The sequence below is a fragment of the Trichosurus vulpecula genome, chromosome 4 (genome assembly GCF_011100635.1).
Source record: "Trichosurus vulpecula isolate mTriVul1 chromosome 4, mTriVul1.pri, whole genome shotgun sequence".
NCBI classification, from domain to species: Eukaryota; Metazoa; Chordata; class Mammalia; order Diprotodontia; family Phalangeridae; genus Trichosurus; species Trichosurus vulpecula.
The window spans coordinates 299899180-299926121 of NC_050576.1; the positions used below are offsets into that span (position 1 = coordinate 299899180).

Genomic DNA, 26942 nt, shown 5'->3' on the forward strand with positions numbered 1-26942 from the left:
CCAAATGGTTAAGAAGGTTAAGTAGGTTAATGTCATGGGCCCACTTTTAGCTTTCAGTGCCTTCTACTGCTCAGGACCTCATGTTAGGAAAGGTCTGCTACTTTTCCCCTCTTCCATTCTTAATCAAAAGGCCCTTTACTCAGAGCTATCTCCTTCTTGGCTCTGTGGTAGCTAGCTAACGATAAACTCTTAAGACCAAAGGAGATGTCCAAAAAGTTTTGTGAATCTAAAAAATCCTGTAAATGTGAGTTATTATAATATCTGCATTCATCAGAGCTACTGTGTTACTAGGCAGCAAGATTGGAGCATTGGATGGAGTGCTGGGCCCAGAGCCAGGTAGACAGACTCATCATCTTCCTGCGTTCAGATCTTTCAGACACTTAGCTGCATGACCCTGGGCAAATCACTTAACCCTGTTTACCTCAGTTTCCTCCCTGTAAAATGAGCTGAAATCCAATATCTTTGCCAAGAAAACCCAAATGGGGTCATGAAGAGACATGACTGAAAACAACGAACAACTGTTACTAAGATTTCAACATGCTATCTCCCTTAATTGTATTTTAAAAGGATCTTCAAGAGAGCCAATTACTGAAAATTCAAAGGACTAATAATCTGAGTCTCAGGCACGATTGCAAGCCAGTGGGGAGAAAGTTTTGTACAGTATCTACTCCTTTTATTCTTCCCCATACTTAAGCTCCCTCCAACTGACCAAACCAAGTCCCCACTCCTTTGCCTGGAATTCAAAGCCACTCAAAGGCTGACACTCTGCAGCTTTTCTCTTATGCTCCTCCCCTCTATGCTCAGCACGGCACACCACAACCGCTGTTTCTGACATATGGCTCCTGCCTCTTGGATTTGCTCTTCCTTTGGCTTGGAGAGGTCTTTTCCCCCATAATGTTAAATTCCTATTTTAAAGCCCAACCTCAATGCTCCTTTCTCCAAAAAGCCTTCCTTAATCTTTCCACCTCCCAGTGACTCACAGCATTCTGTGTCTCTTTTGTGCCCCTTGGCTATCATACAAAATGAGATGTAAGATTTGTATTCCGTCCTCTGCCCCTAAACACACTCTACGGGGGTTGTCTCAATTGAACTCCGTATCTTACATCAAATATAGGGCTTTGCACACAGTAAGTGCTTCATGTTGAATTTGAGGGACCCCAGGTATCCTTCAAATTACACCCTGCAGATTGCCACTTACTCTATTAATAGGGCAAAATCCAGCTTTCTTTATAAAAACTACGACTGAGGCCAGTGACAATGGACTAGTTGTCAGGACTAGTCTATGGTAAATGTCACTTATTAGAAGATTGGCTCTAGGTGATGAATTTTTTGGCCACTACAATTCTCAAAGACCATTTGCACAATCATAGAGAACCTGTGATCTGCATTGCTAGATAGATTTCTCATGCCAAATAAAATCACAGGTCACTGAAGTATCAAAGAAGTCAACAGAACTGAATATTCTGATTTTCTTGAGGATATAAAAAACAATTTTCAAGCAATCAAGACTTCTGGTAGATTCACCAAGCCAAAAGACCACAATTGTCATTAATATGATCTTTAATAAATGGAGTAATGCACCATTTTACAGCAAGCCTTTTTTAAACCTAAAGAATTGTCTTTAAATTTTCTTATCCAATGTCTCTGTATCAATACAATCTCTTTTTATTTAGGTTTATATATATCAAAGCGTTTACTTACAAGTATTCATAGAAAACTCTGTAGTGGCTTAATGTCAGCTTTCATAGTGGCATCCATAGATGATAAAAAAAGAAAAGTAATTTGCTTTATTTCATATTTCATACTCACACTGTTCCATCAAACACAACTTATACAGCATAGCAAGTTATCAGACAGCTTATACAAAAGCAAAGTAACTAAAAGTAATTATTTATAAATTCATACATGATATTCCATCCATCATTTTAGAGGAATGGACACCACTTTAAGAGGAAAACACACCAACAAAAAATACCCGTTAACAAGAGGGTTCTGAGGAGATTCTGATTTTTCTTTACACTTTCTTTTCCAGAAAAGCATACTTAGATATGAATGTTCTTTAGTTTATATTTCTCCTGTCCTTTCCTAATAACCATGGCAGCTATATATCTCCATGTTTCAGCTTCTACAAACACCAAACCCTAGAAGTTAGTGTATTTTACAGTAAACCATATATAGTGATGTGAAAAAAGTCACCAACTGAAATCTAAGGATGATTCCAGCTTATACAAACATCTATGCAGCACATTGCCTAAGGAGATGAAAAGACAAAGCATACAAAACTTTCAATAAATAAATGTGATTTTTAAAAAAGCCACATAAGCCAGGTAATTCAAAGTTAAAATGTGGGCTGAATTAACTTTGAATTGTATCTTTTTTAGGTCTTTTGTGTTCTTTCAGTCTCTCAGTGTTAAACATTTTATGGGGAGGGTGCTAGTTTTCTTATAAACATGAACGGTGTATTGCCTGAGATGAAAGATTAGGTTTCAGACTACTTCACTAGCAGGATTTTAAGTATGTGAAACGCCTAGCTCTGGGTCTTAAATTGCCCGATAATTTATAAAACAAAACTGAACTTCAAACTCAAGTCTGAATCAATAGTTATGGATGGAGAGTAATTTGGCAAATTCCAGCTGGGCTCCACAATGTGGAGAGATGGAAGAGTGCTACCACCTTGGGCTATTTCTTATTGGGCTTCTAAATGATTCCTGGATTTGTTGACTTCCGTTCTGGAAAAGTTTTACAAGGTTAAGCAAATTATCTGCTGAGAAAATTCTACCACCTAGGTGAGCCCCTCCATTAAAAAAACGAACAACTTGCTCAAGCCAACCTGCATATTCGTTAACTCAAAAGACTGCAATGTCTTTAAAGACAGTTATTTCCACTAGAAGGCCATTATTTACTATGCAGCAACATGGAGCCAATTAGTCTGGAAGGTTTCTTTGCTTCAGAACCAACCTTTTATTCATCCTCTTATTATATGACCAGACAAGTTTTTTTTTTTAATGAATCTCTTCTCTTATGTAATGTAATTATGTAAATTAAATCGACGTAAGATGAAATAAAATGTACTATGCAATACACAGATTACACTTGTTTATTACACTGGACCCAACTGTTTAGAATCAACTGAAGTCTGCAGTGTGCAAAGGGACATGGTGGGCCCTGAGTGTTTAAGCAAAATTGGGTACCCTGACTTAGATGCTCAAAAGCCTAAAACAGCTTACTTTTTTAAATCTACCAGTGCAAATTAAATGGTAAAAATGATAAATTATCTTTCAAAACACTGAAAATGTCATAATTTAAAAGTTATCTGTTTAAAAAATTCAATCCTAAATTGAAGCCCTACATGATATAATTTTAATCTAGATTTTTTCCCCAAAGAATTTAAAATCTAGATGTTAAGTTTTAAATTGGGTTTAAAAAATAAACATGTATACAATGTTTTCATAGTAACTTTATGAACATCATAACAATAATAACGGAACTTAAATGTTCAAGTAATCCTTTTAAAATCTTAGATTTATTTTAGGCATAATTTTAATATACAGACTAGATTTTTTGATTTTGCTTTTAGGAGTATTTGCTATCAACTGAATTTCTAGCTTTTTCTTTACCTGCAGAAATAACTCAACTTTAGCCGTCGAAGGGAATTCAGAAAGAAATTAAAAGAATGAAAACTGGTTGTCACAATCCACTCTATGCTGCAATAAAATATATACATTTTAAAAGTGACCTATGAAAATTCTCACAGATGATACTTGATGAGCATAGCATATCTATTGGATAGCCAAACCTGTAGCATTTAGTGTATGAAATATTGTAGTATACAAAGAGGCCTATACAACATTATTATGGCTCTATTACAATGATACAAAGCTTGCTGCAATACTAGTTAAAACAGTACCAAAGCATGGCAGGCTAGTGAGATGTACAGCTCTTCATGCATGGCGTTACGCTTTTGATTGGTGGGAACATTTAAACATAAAATCCTATAGTTGACATTTACAAAGTGTTGTATGGTCCAGTCTAAAGCCCAATCCTCGAGGGCTAATTTTTTAATAGCATAATAACTGAACCTTTTGCCAAGTTCTGCAATCTTAGCTTTCGATTTCTGCATCTATTCAACTAGGGGACTATTTGAATGTTATAATTATGCTTTAATTGTTTAAAACTATGAATAAAGAGGATTATGAAAGTAGGAAAATTAGGAAAATTTAGTCTGGAAAATAGCTGGACTGACTGAACAGTTTTCAAGTGTATGAAAGGATAACATATAGAGGATTGTGACCATTTTCTATTGGGAGAGAGAAAATGTAGTTGAGAGGAAGCAGAAGGCTTATAAAATACACAAGAAGAAACTTCTGTAAGGTAAAGATTGGACATGTGAAAAACAAAGAGTGCCATAGCTTATTCTCTGGAGCAAGAGTAGGTACGTAAGACCAGTGTTAGTTTAAATGGACAAATAGGTAGATGGCCTGGCCCTCCCAATCCTTTTGATTTTGTTTTTTGATGTCTAATGGAGTCATTAGCTTCCACTTGCCTAATTCTAATTTTTAAGGAATTATTTTCTTTAGTGAGATTTTTGTACCTCTTTTTCTATTTGGCTAATTGTTTTTTAAAGAATTCTTTTCTTCAGCGAATTTTTGTGCCTCTTTTACCATTAGGCCAATTTTGGTTGTTAAGGTGTTATTTTCTTCAGTATGTTTTTGTACCTCTTTTACCAAGCTGTTAATTCTCTTTTTATCATTTTCTTGCATCATTCCTTTCTTTTCTCATTCCCCGCCCCGATCTCCATCTTTAACTTTTCCAGGAATTCTGGTTGGGCTTGTATCCGAATAGCATTTTTCTTTGAGGATTTGCTTGTACATGTTTTCACACTGTCACCTTCTTCTGAGTTTATGTCTTGGTCTTCCCTGCCACCATAGTAACTTTTGAGGGTCCAATTCTTTGTTGTTATTTGTTTGCTCATTTCCCCTATTTCTTGACTTTGAACTTTATGTGAAAATTGGGCTCTGCTCCCTGGAAGGTGGGGGAGTGGGGAGGACTATCCCAAGAATCAGGTGTTGTTTTCAGAAATAGTTCTGGGGGTCTGCAAGTTCATGGTGTTTCCAATGTGGTGTGATTCAGAGAGCTGTGGTCGTCGCTCTCCTGGTCTATGCCTTGGTCTTTACCCAGGAAGTGTTCCTGGTCTCCTGTAGCCACAAATGCTAGTGCTGTGACCAGGGTCCCTGCTCCCTTGTGACTGACCCTCACAGTCTTTCTCTACCCTTGAACTGTGACCCAGAACTGCTTATGGGTAATAGAATTGCCAATCAGTGCCAACTGTATCCAGTGTCGGCAAAGGGTTCCTTGTAATTTCTTTCTGACCAGTTGTCTGACCCCCTTACCCTTTCTGGGCTGAGAGCTCCTGAAGCCACTGCTGCTGCACCCATATATGTGGGCTCTGGACAGGTTTCCACCCCAGTGTCACAAACTTCTCTTGCGGACCTTTTTTCTTAGAAGCGGAAAAAACTTCTCACCTTGACCTTTTGTCACCTCTGTCATTCCAAATTTGATTTTGGGTGGTATTTTAAAGTTGTTTGGAGGGGAATACTGAGTCAGCTGGGTTGCTTCTAATCTGCCATCTTGGCCTGGCTCTCCCAATCCCATCATTTCCTGATGTTTTTTTATGTATTTGCTTAATCTTGAATATCCGGTTAACAGCCCTGTTTTGGTTCTGTCTTTCAGATAAGTATCTCGACTGGTGATTTACCAGTTTTATTTCTTTATTGGGCATATCCACAAAGGGGACATTCAAGGTAGTTCTGGCTAAAATTTACATAGCTCAAGACTGGGATCTTCAGCATGGTCTACTCCAGAATGATTCTTGTGTTTTCAATCTAGCTAGAAACATCACATAGCTTTTAGTCTTTTAAGCCATAAATTAGAATGCTACACTAAATGTGGAAAATTTTAAAAATATACTTCTTGTTCTATTTTTAAGATAACTTTCACTCATGTATATGCACATGTTTACATATATTTAATCAAATGTTTCCTGTTTCAATTCTTGATGCCTTCAGGATCAATTAAAGTTTTATACAGCAAGTAGATGATCAAGAAGGAATTGGCCTTACAAAACCCACTCGATGCAAAGTTTTTCCTTGTAGCCTTCCTACATGCTATGCTCAATCTTTATCTCAGTATTGTTTTCTAAAATGACAAAATTGTGTTTTCTTACCCTACAAGGAGATTGTTTTCCCAGTGGAAACACGTTTGATAGAATTGAGTTCAATAAATATACTAACAAAAACCACAAACTTTTAAATCAACATGGAATCATTACAAAGAGTCTCTTTATACTAATAATCCACTTTCCTAAACATAATTTTGCTTTAAGTCTGCAATGTAAAGTTACAACGAGCAGAAATGAAACCTTTTTAGAATTCGTGGTTGCATGTAATGGACTGATTCTTCTTTTGGCCTTAAATTAGCCAAATTTTCTAGGTTACAAGTACAGAAAATTAACTTCAGACATGTCTGTCCTTTTCTGATGCCTGCTTGTCTTTTAGCTTTTACTCTGCTATTACAATTTGGAAACCTGGTCCTGTGCTTGCGTACTGTGACTGAATTTCATCCAATCAAGCAGCACATAGAATATCCTTGTCATTATTTATATAATATTGGCACAATCTTATTTACAGCATCACTCCACTGATGATATACCTGTCTTCTAATAAACCATCCATTAGCAAAGGAAAGCAAAATTACTCTCCTCATAAATTATAATTAAACCTTTTCCTAAAAACAACGAAACAAAAACTGTCAACCACTGATTTTTGGTATGCGAGTTTAAGTTTAGTTAGTGGTACTATTTTGGAACTGGGTTACTTATTATTAGATCTTTAAAGTTTCTTTATTACTGTTCTGTGAACTACATTCTATTATTTTAATCATAAGGCTTTTTGTTTGTAAAAAGATCAAACTACTTTCTAAATTCCAATGTTTTCAGTGTCAGTTAAACATCAGAATTTGGAAACATATATTCTAGCCTACTGCTCTGCAGCAGTAGCAGAGCCACAATGAAGACAGTTAAAGTGAAATTATTTCACTAAGAATTACAAACATATTTAAGCAATTAAGTAGTCTGAAACAAATTAATGACTATTTAACAAAACCATTTTTCAGAATTATTTTACTGATAGGATGCTTTATTATAAAAAGCATTTTCTACCTTGCCTTTTTTCATCAGACTGCTCGAGAAGTAGAGGGAAAAAATACAACTATTATATTAGAATAGGCTTTTGTTTAATGAACAATATAGTGAGGTTTTTTCATGTTTGCATCATTTGATTGCATCAAGCATTAAAATGTTGGAAAACTTGCAAACACTTAAATGAAGCACAGTAGAATATGGACAATTCCTATTGTGGCAGGAAAAAGGATCAGGTGGAGCTCAGATGTTCTTTCCCCACTATTAAATATACTCCATATTGGATGAGGGTTTGATTATCTTATCCATTATTGAAAAGAATTCCCTGAAATGTCTCTGAGGGATGTATTTAAATCCTGAAAAACAAAGGAAAATTTTTTCAAGGAGAAAAATAATTTTTTTCAAATAGAAAAATCATTGAGTTTATCACATGTGAGCATAAATTTGAGAAAAGTCTATAGAAGTCCAAGTAAAGAGAAATGTAAAAACATGGAAGCCTAGGGTACCATTTTTGCTAGCATCAGTGCCAAAAAAGTAGACAAAGGGTGCAATGTCAAGAACCCAAACATGGTGCAAGTATTCCATCTCTAGGATGGGAGCTCACAGCGACTAGAAAACATAAGAAGGTAATGAGCACGCAAGGAAACGTCTGTCGGGCTGGCTGTCTCTGGCTAAATGGAGCCAGCATCTGTAGAAGGTTCCATGCCTGAAGCAATGTAGTTCAGGAGGCAGATCCCTGAACCAACATTTTGGGAATTACTTAGCTAATGTATATAAAGCCCTGGGACCACTTAGAGAAATAAAAGGTATTAGATTATTATTGTTCATACATATTATCAAAGAATTGTGCTTAGAAAGAAAGGCATCCCTCATTTGAGAGAAGGTGCTCTAATTTCTGATAAAGTGTATTTTGAGGCTGCTTAGATATGTTTCAGAAGGAGTGAAAGAGGTAAGGGAAGCTTTAGAAATAATAAGGGCCCAAAGGCTGAGACTCAGACATGCTACGGCAGAAAAAGGCATCCAGCACATCACATGTGCTAGTTATATATCAGCAGTTCATGTGGAAAGTGGGCAAAAGTACTGAATGGGGGAGGAGCCATGTGAAAAGTAAAGCAAAGAAAGAGATGACTTGAAAGGAGAGAAGTTCGGTCTCAATCAGCTTAAGACAGGCAGGTTTGGCAGCAATCCTTCCTGCCACAGGCATTTGGCATGCTGACGGAATAATTTTTCCACACAGTGTTTTAGGTCTTAGGAAGATGAATCATTTTCTGATAAAGCCATGCAGCTTTGTTTGGGAACTAAATACACAAGATACTACAGGTCTGTAACTAAAAATGACTTTTAAAATCCATTTTCAAATGAGGAAATTGAACCTCTTTTTGGGTCAAAGACTGCTCAGTGAAGGGATGAGAGAACAACCTACCTACTTAAAAATTACATCACAGTGTTCGCTCTTCATGCTTTCTGGGGAAAATGCACTCCTTATGTATTACTAATATGACTGAATATGGAAAGATTACAGATACAAATAGGAAAATAAAGTGGAAAAATGGCTGACATTTGTGTTTCCTTATTTTTTTTTGTTCAATGCTCTCTTATTTTAAGAACTTTCAAAATTAATACTCTAATTATGGTTTCTTAAAATGCCTGGAAGGAAATGTATTCAGATTTGGAAGGTTAAAAAGAATTGCATTTCAAATTAAGTTTTGTGGTTCCCTCTTTAAGAGCCCTTTGAGGCAAGGTTTTTGCACTCTCCATAATCACCTTAGAGAAAAAACGAGACAAGGTAGCACTTTCAGGCTGGCTGCATAATGCAAAGTTCACTGTCCCACAATCTGACCAGCCCAACTGATGAGGAAGAAATCAACTAGTATCAACCATGTGGGAGGACACGCCTGTGTCCATGCCAGAAACACTGGGTATCCTGTGGCCTTCAGACTATTGCACATTCCAACAGAACACAAGAGGGATGGTCAAAAGATACACTCAGGAACGGATAAACATACAAACTAGCTTGTGCACAGAAATCAAACATGGATACAAGACACCACTGCAGTCAAACCTGTCTTAGAGTCTGCTTCTGATTTTAGTGACCTTTTAGAAAATGGTCCAAACTGATTATCAGAAATACATTTAAAAAAATATTTTGAGACCACCTCTTCTTGATACACATATATAGAATTCTGTGGTCATAACAGACAGACTTAACTTTAGTGAGACTAAATAAAAGTGCAAAAACATAAAAAAACAAACTTAAAAAATATGGAAGCATAAGCTAAAAAATTTCTGCATAGCTGAAATCTATTTAAAGCAAGTCCTTGGTAGGGGGAGCTGACAGGAGGATAAAGTTTCTGTTTTCTTTTTGATGTCTTCTGCATGTTTGTTTTAAATGGTGAAAAAAAAAAAAGTCCTTTTGTGGGTAGGCTTGTGAGACACTTCACAGACAGTTCATTCCCGTATCTTGAGACACCCTGGTTGTGGCAGTGCCCCCTTCTGCAAGGTAGACAGCAGTGCTGGATTTGGAATGAGCGGCCCTGTCACTACCATTGTTGTTGACCTCACAGTCCAGTGGCTCCGTGGAGATGACCCAGGTGGAAGGACGCCACCGCTTGAGAGAATAGGGGGTTTTCACACGTTTCTTGATCTTTTCACCTGATCCTGGTTTGCCATCTTGTGATGACTCACCTACTGAAAACAGAAGAGCAAAAGAAAGTGTTATCTGGAAAAAAGTCCCCATGGTAGTATGGTTAGTTTATAAGGAGATGATGGAGTGTGATAAAACAACTATCAAGGCAAACGATGGGGGAAGGTATTGAAGGAGTATAGCTTGAAATCCACGATTAGTCATTTTTGTGGTCAAAGCCTGTCTTTAATCATTTGGGAGTTTGTTTATCCTGATTTTTCCCTACTCACAGCTCACACTCAGGAAACTGAACTCTAGGCTAATTACCTGTAAAATAACTCTTATTGAGTTAGGAATACAAAATTGTTTTGCAAGACAGGGATTGGAAAAAAAGCATAAGCATAAATTTCATAGAAAACGAAAGCCCTTAAGAAATTCTCATATGCTTTGCTTCTTCCAAGTGTAATTCTCAAACTGGAAAATTAGGCAAAAATGGAAGAGTTCTATTTTCCTTAACAATCAGTTCAGAGTGGACCAAGTTTAAATAGTATATACTCAGTATATTGTGTGCTTCAGAGAAATGGTGGACCTATCAAAGTGCTATTTTTCAATGGTTTTCTTCTTAAGAACAGATCAGCTGGGTCATATTGTACTGCCTTCCTGTCTGAGGTAGCTGTCACTCAATGTGAGGGTCTTTTCCATTTGGACACTCTGGGACAACTTTTGAAGAATATGGCCAGGTGTCCCTACCGTTAAGTTTTGAATATGCCTCCTTCTACATGTGTTGCAGTTCTCCTAAGATGTTCATAAATCTTGAATATATTTTCTGCTTCCTTGTATGTAGTGTTCTCTGTCAGTAATGTCAAGAAAGTATTTTCACTTTTACTCCTAACTAAAATGGAAATAAATTCCTTGTATAAAAGAAAGTTTTTGCCTTTCTACATGCTCAAAGGATTAATTCATACTAAACAACTACTCTTTTGCCTTTTCTAACGATGCAGACAAAGGTGTTCCTTCACCAGATGGTCAATTCTTTCTGATAGTTTTGTTGGCACAAGAAGCTAAAATCAAAGAATCAGCAACAAAGTGGCTGTTTAGTGGTAAATGTGATTGAATTTAGCAAGCTCTTATTTTGGGTGATTAGCTCCTACAGGTCAGAGATCATGTACCAATTTAACTTGAGTCATACAGTGCCTAGAACCATGCCAGCACCCTCCAGGGACCTGCCAACATAAGCTTCTAGATGAAGAGGACAGCAAGAAAGGAGGATGTAGCTCCACAGTCTTTGGTGACTGTTCTGAATTTTCCTTATGCCTGAAAATTTACTAGTTTTTTGGATAAAATCCTCAAAGTAACTCATTACATTCTTATGATAGATACAATTGGTAATGTTCTGTTGTAAACTAATTAAAATGCTAGAACTCATAAAAGGATAACTTCACCTTATTCCTTGAAGCGCTCGCTTGTCTTTTGGAATTGATGGATATTTACTTAGTTCCTACAATTCATAAACATGAATATAAGTGTCGCCTAGTAAAGCTACTATTTTAATAGTAATAGTTGGCAATCATAAAGCACTTTAGAAACATTAACTTGTTTTATTTTCACAACCACCCTGGGAGGTGAGTGCTGAGGAAGCTGAGGTAGACAGAGGTTAGATTACACAGCTAGTCAGCGTGTGAGGACAGGTCTATACTCAGGTCTTCCTCACTCTTGGTCCAGCACTCTATTCTGTCACATAACTGCCTATATTAAATAACATAATAATTAACTAATGGTGACACTGAAAAAAATTTTTTTTGGCTTAAAATAACATCTTATTATTGCTCAGGGCTCCACAGTTTCTCATTTATTTTTGAAAGTGGTGACCTGACTAGCTAAGGTGCAGTTTGATGATAGCCAAGCGGTTATTTGCACAGAGAGGGTAGATGACACAAAGCCTTCACTTACACTGTATACTACTGCTGTCTAGGGCACTAGTGGCTGACAGGTCCAAGGAATTAGGTCTCTGTGCCCTTCTGGGTTTTGCCTGCCCAGGATCTGTGCCTGTGCTCTGAAGGCCAACATTCAGAACCTCTTGCCCTGGACATGGATTACTGTTGTTGTTATTGGAGTTTGTCCGACCACCTTCCAGGGGGCGATCTCTCCTGTCCACCAGACGATCCAGCACGCCTTCATCATGGCCAGCCTGCTGCTCCCGTCTTAGGAGAGGCTCGTGCTCGTCAGGGCTGGAGTTGATAGTCAGCCGGCTGTCCTCACCGCTGAACTGATTCTGCAGCATTTCCTGGGCCCTGTGTGCCACTGAGTTGGGTGCCTGACCAGATGGCACTACACCATTAGCATATGGGGCTGTGGCAACGTGTGAGTTCACGTTGTGGCTTCTGCCTGCCACTCCATTCATGGTGACTGTCACTACATGAGGCTCTGCAGCATTGATTGTATTCATCTTGGCAACTCCAGTTTCAACTTGCTTCAAGTTTGATTTGTGCTTGCTGCCAAATTTCAGCCGGGGTTCTTTTGTTGAGTTTTTGGTGTTCAAGGGTAGACTAGTAGGTCTCTTGGGAAGGTTCTGTTGCTTGGGGAGAGGATAGATCTGAGCAGGGGGGACGTCAGGAATTAAGCACGCCTGACCATTACTGGTCTGTGTGAAGTCTTGCTGTCCGGTTACTTCCACTGCAAGTTTTATCAGTGGGTAAAGCAAGCTGGAGCTGGTGCTGCTCAGGGGGTCTGGTCCACTGAACTGTTTAAGGGAGTGCTCCATTAGATTCTCATCAGAGCTCTCCTTTAGATTTTTATCAACTTCTTTTGGGTCCAACTTGTTGGTCTCCAAGTCTTCTTCGGTTAACTGTAGGCAGACAGGGGTTGGCCCAACTGGCTGAGTCACATTTGTGGCATGGAGATTTGTTTCATCTGAGTAGGGCATCTCTGAGATGGTGGTCATGCCAGTGCTAGGAGTAAGGCCGGTGGTGTTTGTAGTGGTAGTGTTTGTGGACAAACTGGTGACGCTAGTTTCAGGACTGGGAATCCGAGCCTGTGCTTGTTGTCGTTCATAGTTAATTGAATTTCGGTTCTTTTCACCTACAGTTAGAGGTGTGTTGCTGGACAATGAATGTTCCAAAGAAATGTTCTTCACGATGCTATCAGGGTGATGAATGGAGTCTTCTATGTATGAAGAAGAAGAATAATCTGGATAAGGGCCAATCTTTGGCACACGCCTGTTGTGTGACAGGTTGCTTAGAGAAAGGGAAAAAAAAGTGTTACGTTGAGAGAACATTCATGACAAATTATCTCCACATTTAACATGTCTGATTTAAAAATCTGAGCTCTTTTAATTTTGGTTCATAACCCATTTTATTCTGGGTGTTTCATAACTTAGAAATGCCTATTAACTAAACTTGAATATTAAAATGCCCCATTTCTTTAAACAAAAGTGATAATAATTAGCTATAGGACTACTGAAAAAAGGTTTGTGGAAACAGGCCAACCTAAGGAGACATTTCAGAGATGTACATTCTCTTTTTTATTTCCTAAATATATGCAAGCATCAATTTAAACCTCTCTTTGCATAAACAGTAGCACAACAGTCATAAAACCTTACCAATTAAAAACAATATTTTAAAACGGTACTCTAACAACTATTTAACAAATGGCCACAATTAGATTATAAATTCCTTGGCTATAGAAACCATCATTATTTTCGAACCTCTACACCACCTACTAGACTGCTATGCACATACTAGCCCCTCAAGAAATATTAGATTAAGGGCCAAAGTCCTTGGGGACAAAGAACCTATACTAATAGGTAGAAGCTGACCATTGGCATGCTTGACCTCTATCTTCATGCTCCAGAAAGGTCTCAGAAAGCCATAAAAGCTTTAGGGGGAAGCTGGACTCTGGTATCAGCTAGCCTAAGGAACTAGGGTCTCCTGTGAGGCCTCTGAATCTTTGTAAGGAAAGCCCAAGGAAGTAGCGAGATTCTGACTTGACTGTTAACGACCCAAAACTAACCAAGATGGTTTTAGTGTCTTTGGAACTAGGACTATACCTAAGGCGGGGTGAAGGATGAGCCCACAACACACCTTTGCATTAATATATATAGGTAACACTTAGTTAAAAAGAACATCGAGGGCAACACCGATCACAGAAGCAAGAATGTAATCACCAATAAGAGTGAGTGGTAGGTGGAGGTGTCAGAGGGAAAAAAGGAGGTGAGGAAAGAGACAATAAACATTGAGAGGATGACAAAGACTGACAGAACAAAAGTACAGGGAAGGCAGGAAGAGAAAAGGGAGCACTGGAAAGCTGTAGGATATGTGAATCAACCAGGGAAAGAGATGACAGCAGAATGAACCACCCTGAGGAGATTCACCTCTTCTGAACCTGTCTTGGGACCTGAGGCTTTTTGCTAGTCATGGCAGCCCAGGGGAGAGCCAATTGTAGCTCCTTATTTCAGAACAGTTTGCTCTCAGAACTTAAATATGCTGGAGAATGGAAAAGAAAATTGTCCAAGTGTCAAACTTATTCTTTTCCTAAGAATCCCATCAGGGAAGAGATTGGGCCCTTTGTAACCTCTGTTAGCTCTTTTCTGGATGTCTTTAAGGACACTTGATGTGAACTGCCTGACGGTGATCTGTACCAGCATAGAACTTGCAGTAAGAAATGAATATCACAAATGAAGAGAATCAAGGAAAGATTTCCATGGACTGAAGCAGGATGGTCTGATGGACAGAGTGCCGGACTTGGAGTTGAGAAGATCCAAGATCAAATCCTACCTCAGACACCTCCTTGTTGTTCAAACCTCGGTTAGTCATCCAACTTCTTTTAGCTCATAAAATAAAGATGATAATAACAGCACCAAACCCAATCACAGGGTTGTTATTAGGACAAATGAGAGAATCCATGTAAGTACTGTGCCGGCTGTCAAGTACTACATACTTACAAAGAGTATCTTGTTTTATCTTTAGACAATCCTGGGAGGTGGGGGCTATTATTATCCCCATTTTACAAATGAGGAAACTGAGACTGATGGAGGCTGAGTGACTTCCCTGGGGTCATAAGCCTAGTGAGTGTCAGAGGCAGGACCTAGCAGGATCTGAATGTGGATCTTCCAGACTCCAAGTCCAGGGCTCTTAACCTACTGTTCCATAAACAGTACTGTTAAAGAAAAGATCACTAAGAGGAAGTCAAACTCTGAGTAAATAAAAAACCAGTGAAGGTCCCAGAGAACAGATAATGAAATGTATACCTCCTCTCAAAGAAGTTATATAACTTAGAAAGACATCTTTTCTTTCCCTCCTTTAGATATAAAGGTAGGTATTCTTCTGTACTCATTAAGAAAAACAAAAACCTTCACTGGGAGAACAGCAATACTGGTCTGACATTTAAGAACTTATCTCCTATTGCATTTCTTTTGTTCTACTGAAGTACTCAATGACTCATACTGTTCTTACCGTTCATTCTGCATAGCAGTGGACATTGGATTGACTGTTGGACTGACTGATTTGTTCCTTTCCCAAATCATCATGAGTTCAGCCATCCTCTCCTCAGCACATTGAGCAGTTAGCCTAGCCTCTGCATCCTGGTCCCAACAGTCTTCAATTGTCTCCTTTAGTGATCTTACAGCCTAGGACAAAAACTTTATGTGAATCAACTTGAATCTTAAAATTTAATTTAAGAATATAACTTGAAAGTCAATGAATTAAATTCAGTTCAAAAAGAGTAATTAAGCAACTACTATATGTATAGTATTCTTAATATGTGTTCTAAGGCCCCAAGTGTCAAATAAAAATTAACAAGTCAATTACAAGTTAGCAAACTGATGGGATCTTTCCAGATGCATTCATCTCATTTTGTTTACTCCAAACAGATTAGGATTCTTACTTGCACTTGGGTTTGTTCACAAATTCAGCATCAAAAGCATAAGATAGCAGCTGAATTGAAAAACATCCGGTTGTTGTGACTGCAAGCTCAATATGAAACAATGGTGCGATAAGGACATTTTAAAAAGTAGTGTGATCTCAGCTTAGCTATCTACCTGCCTGTCTTAGAAAGGCACAAAAGTCATTTCTAAGTTAGGGAGTGCTTTTATGTGTAAAATTATGCACGTACACACATATATTACCATATAATACATAGATGTAGCTGACTTCTGATGAGCGTCTTGTCATGAACGTTCCCCAAAGTGACTAATCCACAAATTTAAAATCACAGGCTGGTTTCTTTTTGCTATGGAATTTGAAGAAATGAAGGTTATGATTTGGCTATGGATGGGTGGGAAGGACTGTGGAGTGATTAGAAAGAATTACTTCAGAAGAAGAAAATATGTGGGTAGAATATTGTGAGGAAGTGAATTTGGTTGGAATAGGGAAATAAAATCAGTGAAGAATCAAAAAAAAAAACCAAGAAAAAGATAAAGTCAGCAGATATTAGGTAGATTCAACAACAAGGTTTAAGAATCAGGTGAATGGGAAGACAAAGGAAAGAAAGGAGATAAAGATGACTTTGAGCTTTTGAACACTGAAAGCTAAATAATACACTTCTATTTAGCTCTTTAGCTTATGTAGCTTTAGATGAGGAGAGTTTGCAAAGTACTTTCTTCACAACCCTGCAAGACAGGTTGAATTTTTATCACAATCCCCATCTCGAGATGTGGTGACTATGAGGCTCGGAGAAGTTATGTGACTTGTCCAAGGTCATATATCTGGAATGGGTCAGAGTCAGGATTAACCCTAGGGCTTTCCTGATTCTAAATCTTCTGTTTTTCCTATTGCACCATGCTGCCTTTCTAAAAGGATTGTGGTGATACCACCAACAGTAATGGAGAAAGATAGGAAATCATTATTAGAAAGAAGGATAAGATACAGAATCCTGCTTTCCCATGTTATTTGAGATGGTAGATTAACACGCGTGGTGTTTCCTTAAGGAAGCAAAAGAAATAAATTTAGAAAGATTGGTCGAGGCAAAAGAGAGAAATCTCAGAGTTATTTACGCATGAATAATATTCTCTTTGTATTTAACTGATAAAACAAGCACAGTGCTAAGTGGGGGCTAGTGCTGCATTCTTGAGTGACTTCACAGGTCTTCAATAAAGAGAAATCAGTAGAGCTGACGGTACTAAGAGAAACTGGATAGATAGGAAGAAAACTATGAAATGATAATGTCAGAGAAACTAAGCCAGAATACAGCTAAAAACCTAGGAGGCTGACACCAGAGCAAAGGCTTTTTTTGTTTGGCCAAGGCGATCATGGCAAACTTTGGGTTAAATGTTTGTGACTGAAACTAGATGATGAGGGGATTTAAAAGGCAGTAGAAGGAAAGGCAAGAGCTATTGTGGGAATTTATTTACTGGATTTAATAGGGGGAGGAGGAAAAGGATTTTAAGAATTTTTGAAAACAGGAGTGATATTTTTGAATAGTTGGGAGAAAATGCTTTTGTCCCCAGTAATGGTAACAATGAAGGGGGAAAGAAGATGTGGACCAAGAGCACAAATATTTTTACCATTTGAATATGGGTCTGGAGTTTAAGAGTAACTGAGACATTGGGGGAAAAGGAAGAAAAGGAAGAAATGAGGGAGGTAAGGGAGAAAGAGAAATTTATGGTGGGAGTGGTGCAGAGAACTAACAAAAAAAACCTATGCAAAGCATATTGGGCAGTGGAAAGGGTGTGGTCTTGGAGTCAGGAAGAACCAGGCTCAAATGCTTCACCTGACACACTGAGCAGTATAACTAGGAACAAATCATATAAACTCCCAGTGCTCATCAGACAACCTTTAAGACTGTAATTTATAGGTGATATCTGAGATCTGTATCCATTTGACCTACCTAACCCTGATTTTTTTTTAAAAAATGGAAATCTACAGTCAATGCATTTATATTCGAATCTCAATTATTTATAAACCAGGTTTCTAAAAATTTATTTTTGCACTGCTTTGGGCTCTTCCTGACTCTAAAATGCACAGAATGCATATCAACACAAAAACTTTGGGGGTGATTAATAATGCTTTTTTAAAATGCCAGAAGACGCAAAATAATGGACTTTATTTTTCTGGTTAAGTTAATGACTTAAGTGAGTTCTAAAATAAAGCACAACAGAAAACAAAGCAGGCTTGATTGTGCATTACAAGCCAGTGAAGGATTGTAAGATAAATATTTCCTAAGAATTTCTTTATGTGACAGCTTTGCGGATGATGGCACTGAAACAAAATACACATTTATCAAAATCATTAGCCAAGCTTTGCTGACGTTCAACTGTAAAGAAAAAAAAAACTATGGAAGAATATAGTTTGGGAAAATGGTTATATCACAGAATACAAAAAGAAAAAAATTAACAATATGCAAAACTGCCTATTAGATATTTACAATGACTTTCATACAGATTTTTGAATCTAATGGTTTTCATTTTCACTAGTCTATCCCAAGCTTAGTAATTTAGTATCAATTTAACCAAATAGCAGGAAGTGTCTATGAAAAAGTTTTAGTGGTGTGTGTTACATTTTGAATGTACAGTATTTCTCTCCATTCTTTTTTCTCTTGTGATTGCCCAACATTTCCATTAGTTTATGGACTAATGGATCTATGCTAATCTGCATGGCTGATTGATATATTTACTTTTGGTATAAAGCAAATGAAGAAATCTCAACAACTACATTCGGAAAGGCTTATTAATATGTATGATTACAGCTGTCATTCAATCTGGTTTAAAACTTTTCATGAGGCTATGGTTAATGCAGTATACATTACTCCTACAAAGCCTTCCTGTCATAATTTCTTGTTTGAAAAAAAGAAACAAAAACTCTCAAGCACTAATTTTACACCAAAGAATTTAGATAGTCATAATTGTATGGACGAGATAATCAAAGCAGTTCTGAAATCTACTGTTGAAAATATATACTTCACATTTGATTTAAAAGAATATGACAGCATTTTCCTTTTAGCTCTTCTTTAATAACTTGATTTTTCTTGTTACATACCAGGCTGTTTTCCTTCCAGGCTTCTGGGAATCTGGGCCTCTGCTTTTCCCTAGACACCAGGACTTGCATGTCTTCAAAAGTGGGGCGGTTCCCTACTTCTGTCTGGAAGGCCATCTGGTACTCTGGCACAGACTCACCTGCTTAAAATCAAGATTTTAGGAAAAGTGGACCAGTGCAAAATGTTCAACTGTTAACAATAAACCAATGTCACTCACCCAATCAAGGACCCAAGCCCAAATTAGCAAGTAGGAGACAAGTACAAATAATCTGGCCACTCAGGGACTCTATTACGCTCTCTAGTTCATTTTTGAAACTTTTCATTGTAGCTAGGCATATAAAAACCAGTACTGATGGGGGGAGGGAGAGAACTGTACTATTAGCAAATAATTTGTACTCCTTATAGCTCTATACTATACACCAAAAGAAAAAAGATAGTATTAAAAAGAAATAAAGGTAAATTTCGAGGTGTGAATGTTTTTTATAAATTTCTTGATTCTAGAGCACTAATTGTGGAATAGTTCAGAAAAGCCTACAGTGTACATAAAAGGCAGCGGATATTCCAAATAATCCTGAATTGTCCCCAGCTATGGGAGGTGAGCATAGCCAGGGAATCAGTATTATGAAGTTCAAGCCAATATTGGGTGATTACCTGACAACAACTGTTGTAGAAAAGAATTCATGTTATTGGGGAAGGAAATAAGCATTCCTACAGTGTTCACTATGTGCCAGGCATTGTGCTGAGTATCTTTTTTTTTTTTAAAACAAATATCTCATTGGATCTTCGCAACAGGGTAGTATTATTATTATCCCCATTTTATAGTTGAGGCTAACAAGGGGTTAAGGGATTTGCCCAGGGTCACACAGCTAGGACATGTCTGAGGACTTCCTGACTCCAGGCCAGTGCTTTATCCATTATGCCACCCAGTTTTCTTGGGCAAGGACATCACAGTCCCTTCAAAGTCTATGTGATTCTACTATCTCAGGAATTGTTTGAAGCACCAATATGTGAGGTCTCCATGTTCCATTAAGTCTTTGTGCTCTCTGCAGTAGCTGCCAGTTAATATTAAGTGTTATGGTTATTTTTTATAGGTGGCCATCTGACCGAGGAGATAAACGTATTTGTCTTTTCATTCCTCTCATGTATGAAGCATCATAGTCTACCCTAAAGTATTCCTGCTTACCACTAGAAAACATCCACATACAGCACTGCCAGAATTCCTAGACATAATGATGGTGCTACTTTTAATGAGATGATTTTTAAATAAGACCATATTTTTATTCATTACCATGTGAATTATTAATTCATATAGGAAATGAAAGTATCAACAGTCATATCACACATGTTCATGCTACATATTAAAAATACTTGGAGAACCTTTGTAGATCACTTTTTGAAAACCAATGGTTTGAACAAATTACAGGATAAAGCCTCAGTGGAAATGGGTCCTCTCACTAAGAACAGTGGGTGGCCCATTAGGAGACCAGATTCTAGCACTGATTCACTGTATGCCCATTCTATCCTTCAATTTTTCTGTTTATAAAACAAAGGCAGTACCTACAAGCTACACAGGGATGAAGAATGCCATTATTAGTGGATCTTATATAAGTCAGTAACTAAAGCTTAAAGTATCTGCTTTAAAAGGTTATGAAGAGCTTTGTCATATGATGAGTTAGAGAATAATATAGCTCTTTAGAAAATAGTGCCACATGTGGAGATATAAGTAATTATATAGAAACTTTACACCAATGTAAACTTTATATAGTTTTTAATGCAACTTTTATACAAAGCAGTTAAATAGATGTTTACTTTGGTGCAAAATCCTATCAATGCTGAATTTACTAAAGGATTTCACGTTGCCAGTTTAAATCTTTTTCTGCCATGTAACCCTGCATGATGAGTTTTGTGGAGAAAAGGAGAAAATCATAAATTCTTTCTAGCATTATTATTAATTTCAATTTTTAAAAACATCTACCTAATACTACACATTAAAATAAATCCTTGTTATTTATTCCCTCTTCAAAGGCTTCTTATGATTAACTGACTCAGGATTAGAAGAATTAATTCAGTAAAAGGTTTCAAAATTCATTCATGTCTTTTTTCTGTCTATAAGCTCAATATTACTAGAAAACTTGTCAAATGAAACTGATGCATATTAGATGACTAAAATATTAAAATTTCAAAAGAGGAGTAAAACAATTGTTATTTTTTTTTTAGCAGCCTGGTTATACCTCTGCCTCTCTGTAGCATTCGGCAGCAGAATCGTCCCTCTTTTCTGGGCACTATTTCTTCCCCTGGCTTCCATGACAATACTCTTCCCTGGTTTTTCTCCTCCCATCTATATCTGATCATTCTTTTTTGGCCACTATCCATTTCCTGGCCCCACAACTGCGGGCTGTGTCCTGGGCTCTGTTCTTGTCTCTCTTTATGCTTTCTCCCTGGATATCATTTATGGGCTCTTATGGGCTTTGATATCATTTCTATGCAGTTAACTCCCAATCTACAGAACCAGCCCTAATTTCTTACTTGAACTCCAGGCCAACAATAACTTTATTAATTCATTTGCACATTCAAACATCCAATACGTATTTTTATTAAACTACTCTGTGGATAAAAAAGTGAGAGGAGGAAAGAAAAAAAAAGAATAGGCGCAGCTAGGTGGTGCAGTGAGTAGAGCACCGGCCCTGGAGTCAGGAGGACCTGAGTTCAAATCCAGCCCCAGACGCTTGACACACTTACTAGCTATGTGACCTTCGGCAAGTCACTTAACCCCAATTGCCCTGCCTTCCCCTCTCCAAAAAAAAAAAAAAGTGTGAGGAGAAGGAGGCAAGACATTTCCCTGTGCGGAATATCGCATCACCCCAAAGGGAGTATAACTAACCAATCAAAGGACAGGAAGACAGGTCCCATTCTACCTCACTGTGACAGCCAATAGTGGGGTGTATCTCCAACACATCCACACTAATACTCCTCTATTCAGACCCTTCCTTTTGTTGTTTGTTCCCTTTGGTCATTGGCCACTCAGAGGAGTTATGATCTAAACTGAGCAACTGCATACAGACCACTGGGAAAATGGCATTCCTATTCCTTTTATCCCAGATAACTTCCTGGTTATAGCAGGAACCCCTTGGAATGTAGGCTCTACACTTGTAGGCAATGACTAAAAGTAACAACTGTCTGCCTTCCTTTTCATTTTGGATGGGACAAAATTGGTCTCCAATACGAACATGTATAGATGGGCTGTGACTACATAACTGATCTCACTTCTCCCAAATCTACCATCTTCCAAACTTCTCTGTTATTATATCAAGAGCATCACTAACCTGCCAGTCATGTAGGTCAGGGCTGTCCAACCTTTGGTTTTTATTGAAACAACAGACAATACATTTAGATTTACCATTTTAGTGAGAGCTCTGAGGTAGCACGGCTTCATTTACTAAAGCACTTATGTAAATTTCGATGCTTGTAGGTGGGCTGCATAAATGGCAACGTGGGCTGCATTTTGGACAGCCCTGACCCAGGTTTCACAACCTGGGAGTTATATTTGACTCCTTACTTTTGCTAATCCCATATTTATAATACGAGCAGTTATCAAATCACATTGGTTCTACCTCTATAAACTCTGCATATCTGTGCCCTGCTCTCTACTCACATGTCCGTCACCCTAGTTCAGCTCTAATCATCTCTTGCTTAGCCTCTTCAGTCTTCTCATTGATTCTCAGCCTCAAGTCTTTCCCCATTCCAATCCATCCACATATCTGCCAAAGTGATTTTCCTAAAGCTTATCAAAGTCCTTCTTAAACTTTGGTGCCTAGAACTGAACACAGCATTATATGTTGAGGTCTGATGAGGGCAGAGTATAGTGGGGCTATTACCTCTCTGTTCCTGGAAGCTATGTCCCTCTTATACAAGCCAAGATCTCATTAGCTCTCTGGGGAGTTGATTCATCTGAGCTAGCAGTCCACTAAAACTGCAGATCTTCTTCAGAACTACTGCTAACTAACCCAACTTCCCTACTCTTCATCTTATATAGGACTTGTACTGTATATTTATTCCTACTGGATTTTATCTTAATAGATTCTGTTTAATGCTTTAGTTCAGTAGTTCTGAAATTATGGTCTAGCGATCCCTAGGGGTCCGCAAGATCAAAACTATTTTTACAATAACAATAAGGTACTTTAATTTCTAATAAGGTAAATATTGACAGAATCATTCACTAAACAAAAGCTCTTTGGGGAGAGGAGTCCTCAACACATTTGAAGAGTATAATGGCATTGTAAGACCAAAAAGTTTCCAAGCTGAAGCTCTACTTGGTCAAGATCCTCTTGCTATCTCTCTCAGCTAAGTGTACTGTTCTTATACTACATGTATATAAATTATAAAATAAATATGTTTTCAAAACTTTTTTCACTCATGGTGAAACATGCATGTTAAAAAAAAGTTTGGAAATCATTGCCCTAGATTGTCCTAACTGTATCCTAATTGGTTTCTCAGTTCCAATCCTTACCCTCTCCACTTTATAGCTGCCAAAACAAGTGTCCCAAGAAAATACCTTACTACATTACTCTTCTGGTCAAAAATCTCCAGTCACCTTACTGTCTCTACTACCAAATACAAAATACTTAGCCTGTAATTTGAGACCTCATATAGTCTGGTTTCAACTTGCCTTTTCAGTTGTATTTTACATTATTTCCTCCCAGCATTTTACTTGTCTCAGCCAAACTGGCCTACTTCTTACTTCTAACCTCAGTCTTCCACATCCTGTTTCTATTCCAGGCCTGGAGGCTGTCCTCCATGCCTGGATGGCACTTACCCCCCCCCCCCCCCCCGTGCCTCTTGGAATCCTCAAGCTTTCTTTAAGGCTCATGTGCTTCCTTTTGTGCAAAAACCTTTTCGTGATGTTTATAAACAAGACGGTTTATATTCTCTGATAACTTTATGAGATGTGGATCTCTTTGACAGTTAAGAAAGACAGTGATATGGTTGGCTGAAAGTAATATTCTTGACCATGGAGCCTATATAATAATAATAGCTAGCATTTACGTAGTACTTTAAGTTTTGCAAACTGCTTTACAAATCTTATCTATTTGATCCTCACCAAAAAACCAACCAAACAAAAAAACCCTAAAAACTGGGAGCTAGTTACTAATATTATCCCAATTCTACAGATGAGGAAATTGAGGCAGGCAGCCTGACTTTCCCAGGGTCCCAAGGCTAGTAAGTCTCTGAGGCTAGATCTGAACTCAAGTCTGCCTGACTCTAGGCCCAATGCTCTATCCATTACAGCCCTTAGGTGTTCCCCCCTCTTCCCTTCCATGTTTATATCAATAAAATAAGTCACCACTGAGTCTAGTTGACAGGTGTCCAGCTCTCTCGGGGGGAAGATTTCAATTCTAGATTTGAACACCCTAAGTCAAGCCTTCCTTAACTTCCTTTCTCCACTCCTCGAACCAATCTGCAGTATCGTTTATCTATCCTCCCCACCTCCCCCAGAGAAAGAATTATCCCTGTTATCTCAAGTTTCCCTCAAAGCTCAGCTTATTCCATTTCCTCCGCAAGGCTTTCCCTGACCCTATCTAGCTGCAAGCTCTTGCCCTCCCTCCCTGAAAAATCATAATACATATACATGCAAGTGAGGAAAGTACAGTGTGTATAGACAACCCAGTGACTAGTCTAGTTTGGCTGGAGAGTGAGAGAGAGACATATGAATGAATGAATGATACGAGGTTTTCAAACAGACTGCATGTTTTTCTTCGTATATACTCATTCTCTATGGGAGCTGATTCAATTATATGCCACTTATAGGCAGATGACTCAAATATTCACCTACTTCCCAGGCCCAAGCCTTTTATCATCTTTCCAGTCAGATATCTCTAGCAGTCTAAAGGAAATTGTAGGCACTCTCCAAAATATAAACACCTGACCCATATATAGAATTCCTCTTAGATCCCTGATAATAACATCATCCTAGGGGCATGGCTTTAAAATAAAGGCAACCACTTTGAGTTTTAAAGAATTGTGAAGGGTATTTTGGGTAAGCTGACCCTACAGGCAGACTCCTAGGCAGGACCTGTAAAGATGGCTGCTTTTATCTTTTCTGATACTACCTGAAAAAGTTACTTTTATAACATTGTTCCTATGGAACTTACTGTAACTTCTTTAGCCAAACACCATACTTCTAAAAAGCATTAATGACATCCTACAGAGTTTGCCTATAAATAGCAAATGTTGATTTGATAATTGAACCCAAGCTTGACTCAAGTATAATGAATCTGCAACAATGCGCAAAATTTGGAGACTATTGCTATAACGTTTAAACTGAGTACCCATCCTGTGCTGCCGTTTACTCAGCAAGTTTACTGAACTGTGGTGATCAATCTCAGTCCCAGAGGAAAATAAGAGGAGCCATATCTTCCTCTTTTCAGGAGAAGGTGGGAGGACAATTGGGGTGCGGAATGTTGCCTATCTCAGGCACGGATGCTTTGTCATCTGGGTTTTGATCAAAATTTTCTTCATAACAAGGAGTATTCAATTGGGAAGGGGCATTTATTAGGAAATTATTATCACAATACAAAATATAAGATTAAAAAAGAATTGCTTGGTTCAATCTAAATGTACATTTTATTTCGTTGATTAGACTTTAAAAAAAAAGAAAACTTTTGTCAAATGCCTCAAAATTCTAAAAGCTTTGCTATTGTTGGTTTAGTCATAACTTCTGTTACCTAAATGCTGTCTTAGTAAATTCCTAAGAGGCAGAATGAGACCCTAGCCTAGTGGCAGTCACAATTAGGTGTTTAATTTCTGATGAGGCTTTTTGAGACACAGTTCAAATGTCACTCCCTCCAGAAAAACTTCTCCCCCAAGCTGAAAGTGACCTTTTCCTCACTTGGCTCCGAGAGTACTTTGCGCCTTTTATTTTACACTGAATCTCTGTGTTCTGGACACTTGTGTACATGTCTCATTTCCCCCACTAGATACAAACTCCCTTTAGCCTTTAATACAGTGCTGTGCACAAAGTAGGCAGTCAATACATATTTGCTGAATGACTGAATGACGATAAGAATAAATTTGCCAGGAGTGAAACAACTCCAACCTCTCTTGGCCACCTCAAGCTAAGTACCTTAAAAGGACAGAGAGGTTTTATCAGACCAGCACTGGTAGATAATTCCAAGAATGAGCGTTCTCAATGGAAAACACATTGTTTTTAATTTCCTGTTTGGTAAATTCAGAAAATGTTAGTGTAAATATGCCAGCAGTTTATCTCAAACACTGGAAAGGTTCATAAGGGAAGTGATTAACTCTGTGGTGATCGGTGCCCAAGCCAGATAGGATAAAACAGCCACTGGGCAATTATTTATTTTTCATTCAGAAGCCAACCAACTGGTAGACAGAGTGGATTCTGTAATCTTTCTTGTGATAAATGTCAGCTAATACTATTTCTAAACACTAGGTGGCAACAGACTAAAGAATAAAACAAAATTCCCATGATTCTGGCAAACAGGTAGATTTAATCAATAAAGATATTAGGTAGTAACATGAAACTGATTCATTTTCAGACTTTCAATAACATTTTCCCCCTTACCTGGAAAGAGGTCAGTACATCTCATAAATATTTCCCAGTAGATTAGGCCAAGTGCATACATGTCTACTTGTTTCAGGGCGGATTCACAGTCTCTCAGGTTCACTGCTCCTTCGAGCACTTCTGGTGCCATATATCGGATTGTACCAACCTAATGAAACAAAAGGGATATTTTCTGAAATTATTATATATTCTAGTGGATAAAAGCACTAGTTGGAAGATCTGAATTTTAGACATATTATTTGTTGCATGAATCCAAAACAGTCACTTAACTTCTGTGCTTCCATTTTCTATCTATAAAATGTCCATCTGTTATGTACAGATTACTTTAGAAACATATAAAACAAGTATCTTAGAAATACATGTGCTTCTAAGAAGGGTGATCAATAAAAGTTCAAGTCCTTAGCATTAATTTCAGCACTTCTTTAATATTTCTCTTATTATCTTTCACTTAATAATTACTGATTTCCACTGGATAAGCACAGTTAACTTTTCCATAACATTTGTCTAGTGATTAATTTCTATTACATAGATTAACCAAGAGTATTATTCCAATGAAGTCTATCATTTTTACACAG

General features: G+C 37.8%; 1 protein-coding gene across 2 annotated transcripts in view; it reads right to left on the bottom strand.

Annotated features, from left to right (window-relative positions):
• Positions 1-1542: 1542 nt before the first annotated feature.
• Positions 1543-26942, bottom strand: part of BMPR2 (bone morphogenetic protein receptor type 2) — a 238530-nt gene continuing 213130 nt past the window's right edge. The window contains exons 9-13 of one of the 2 annotated variants that reach the window (XM_036755131.1): positions 26368-26515; positions 18788-18927; positions 15269-15441; positions 11769-13051; positions 1543-9883 (exon numbers count right to left, since the gene is read on the bottom strand). In XM_036755131.1, the coding sequence (XP_036611026.1) occupies positions 9633-9883; positions 11769-13051; positions 15269-15441; positions 18788-18927; positions 26368-26515 (1995 nt within the window). In that variant the 3' untranslated portion in view covers positions 1543-9632. The remainder of the gene's footprint in view (positions 9884-11768; positions 13052-15268; positions 15442-18787; positions 18928-26367; positions 26516-26942) is intronic. The other variant, XM_036755132.1, reaches the window with a different exon arrangement.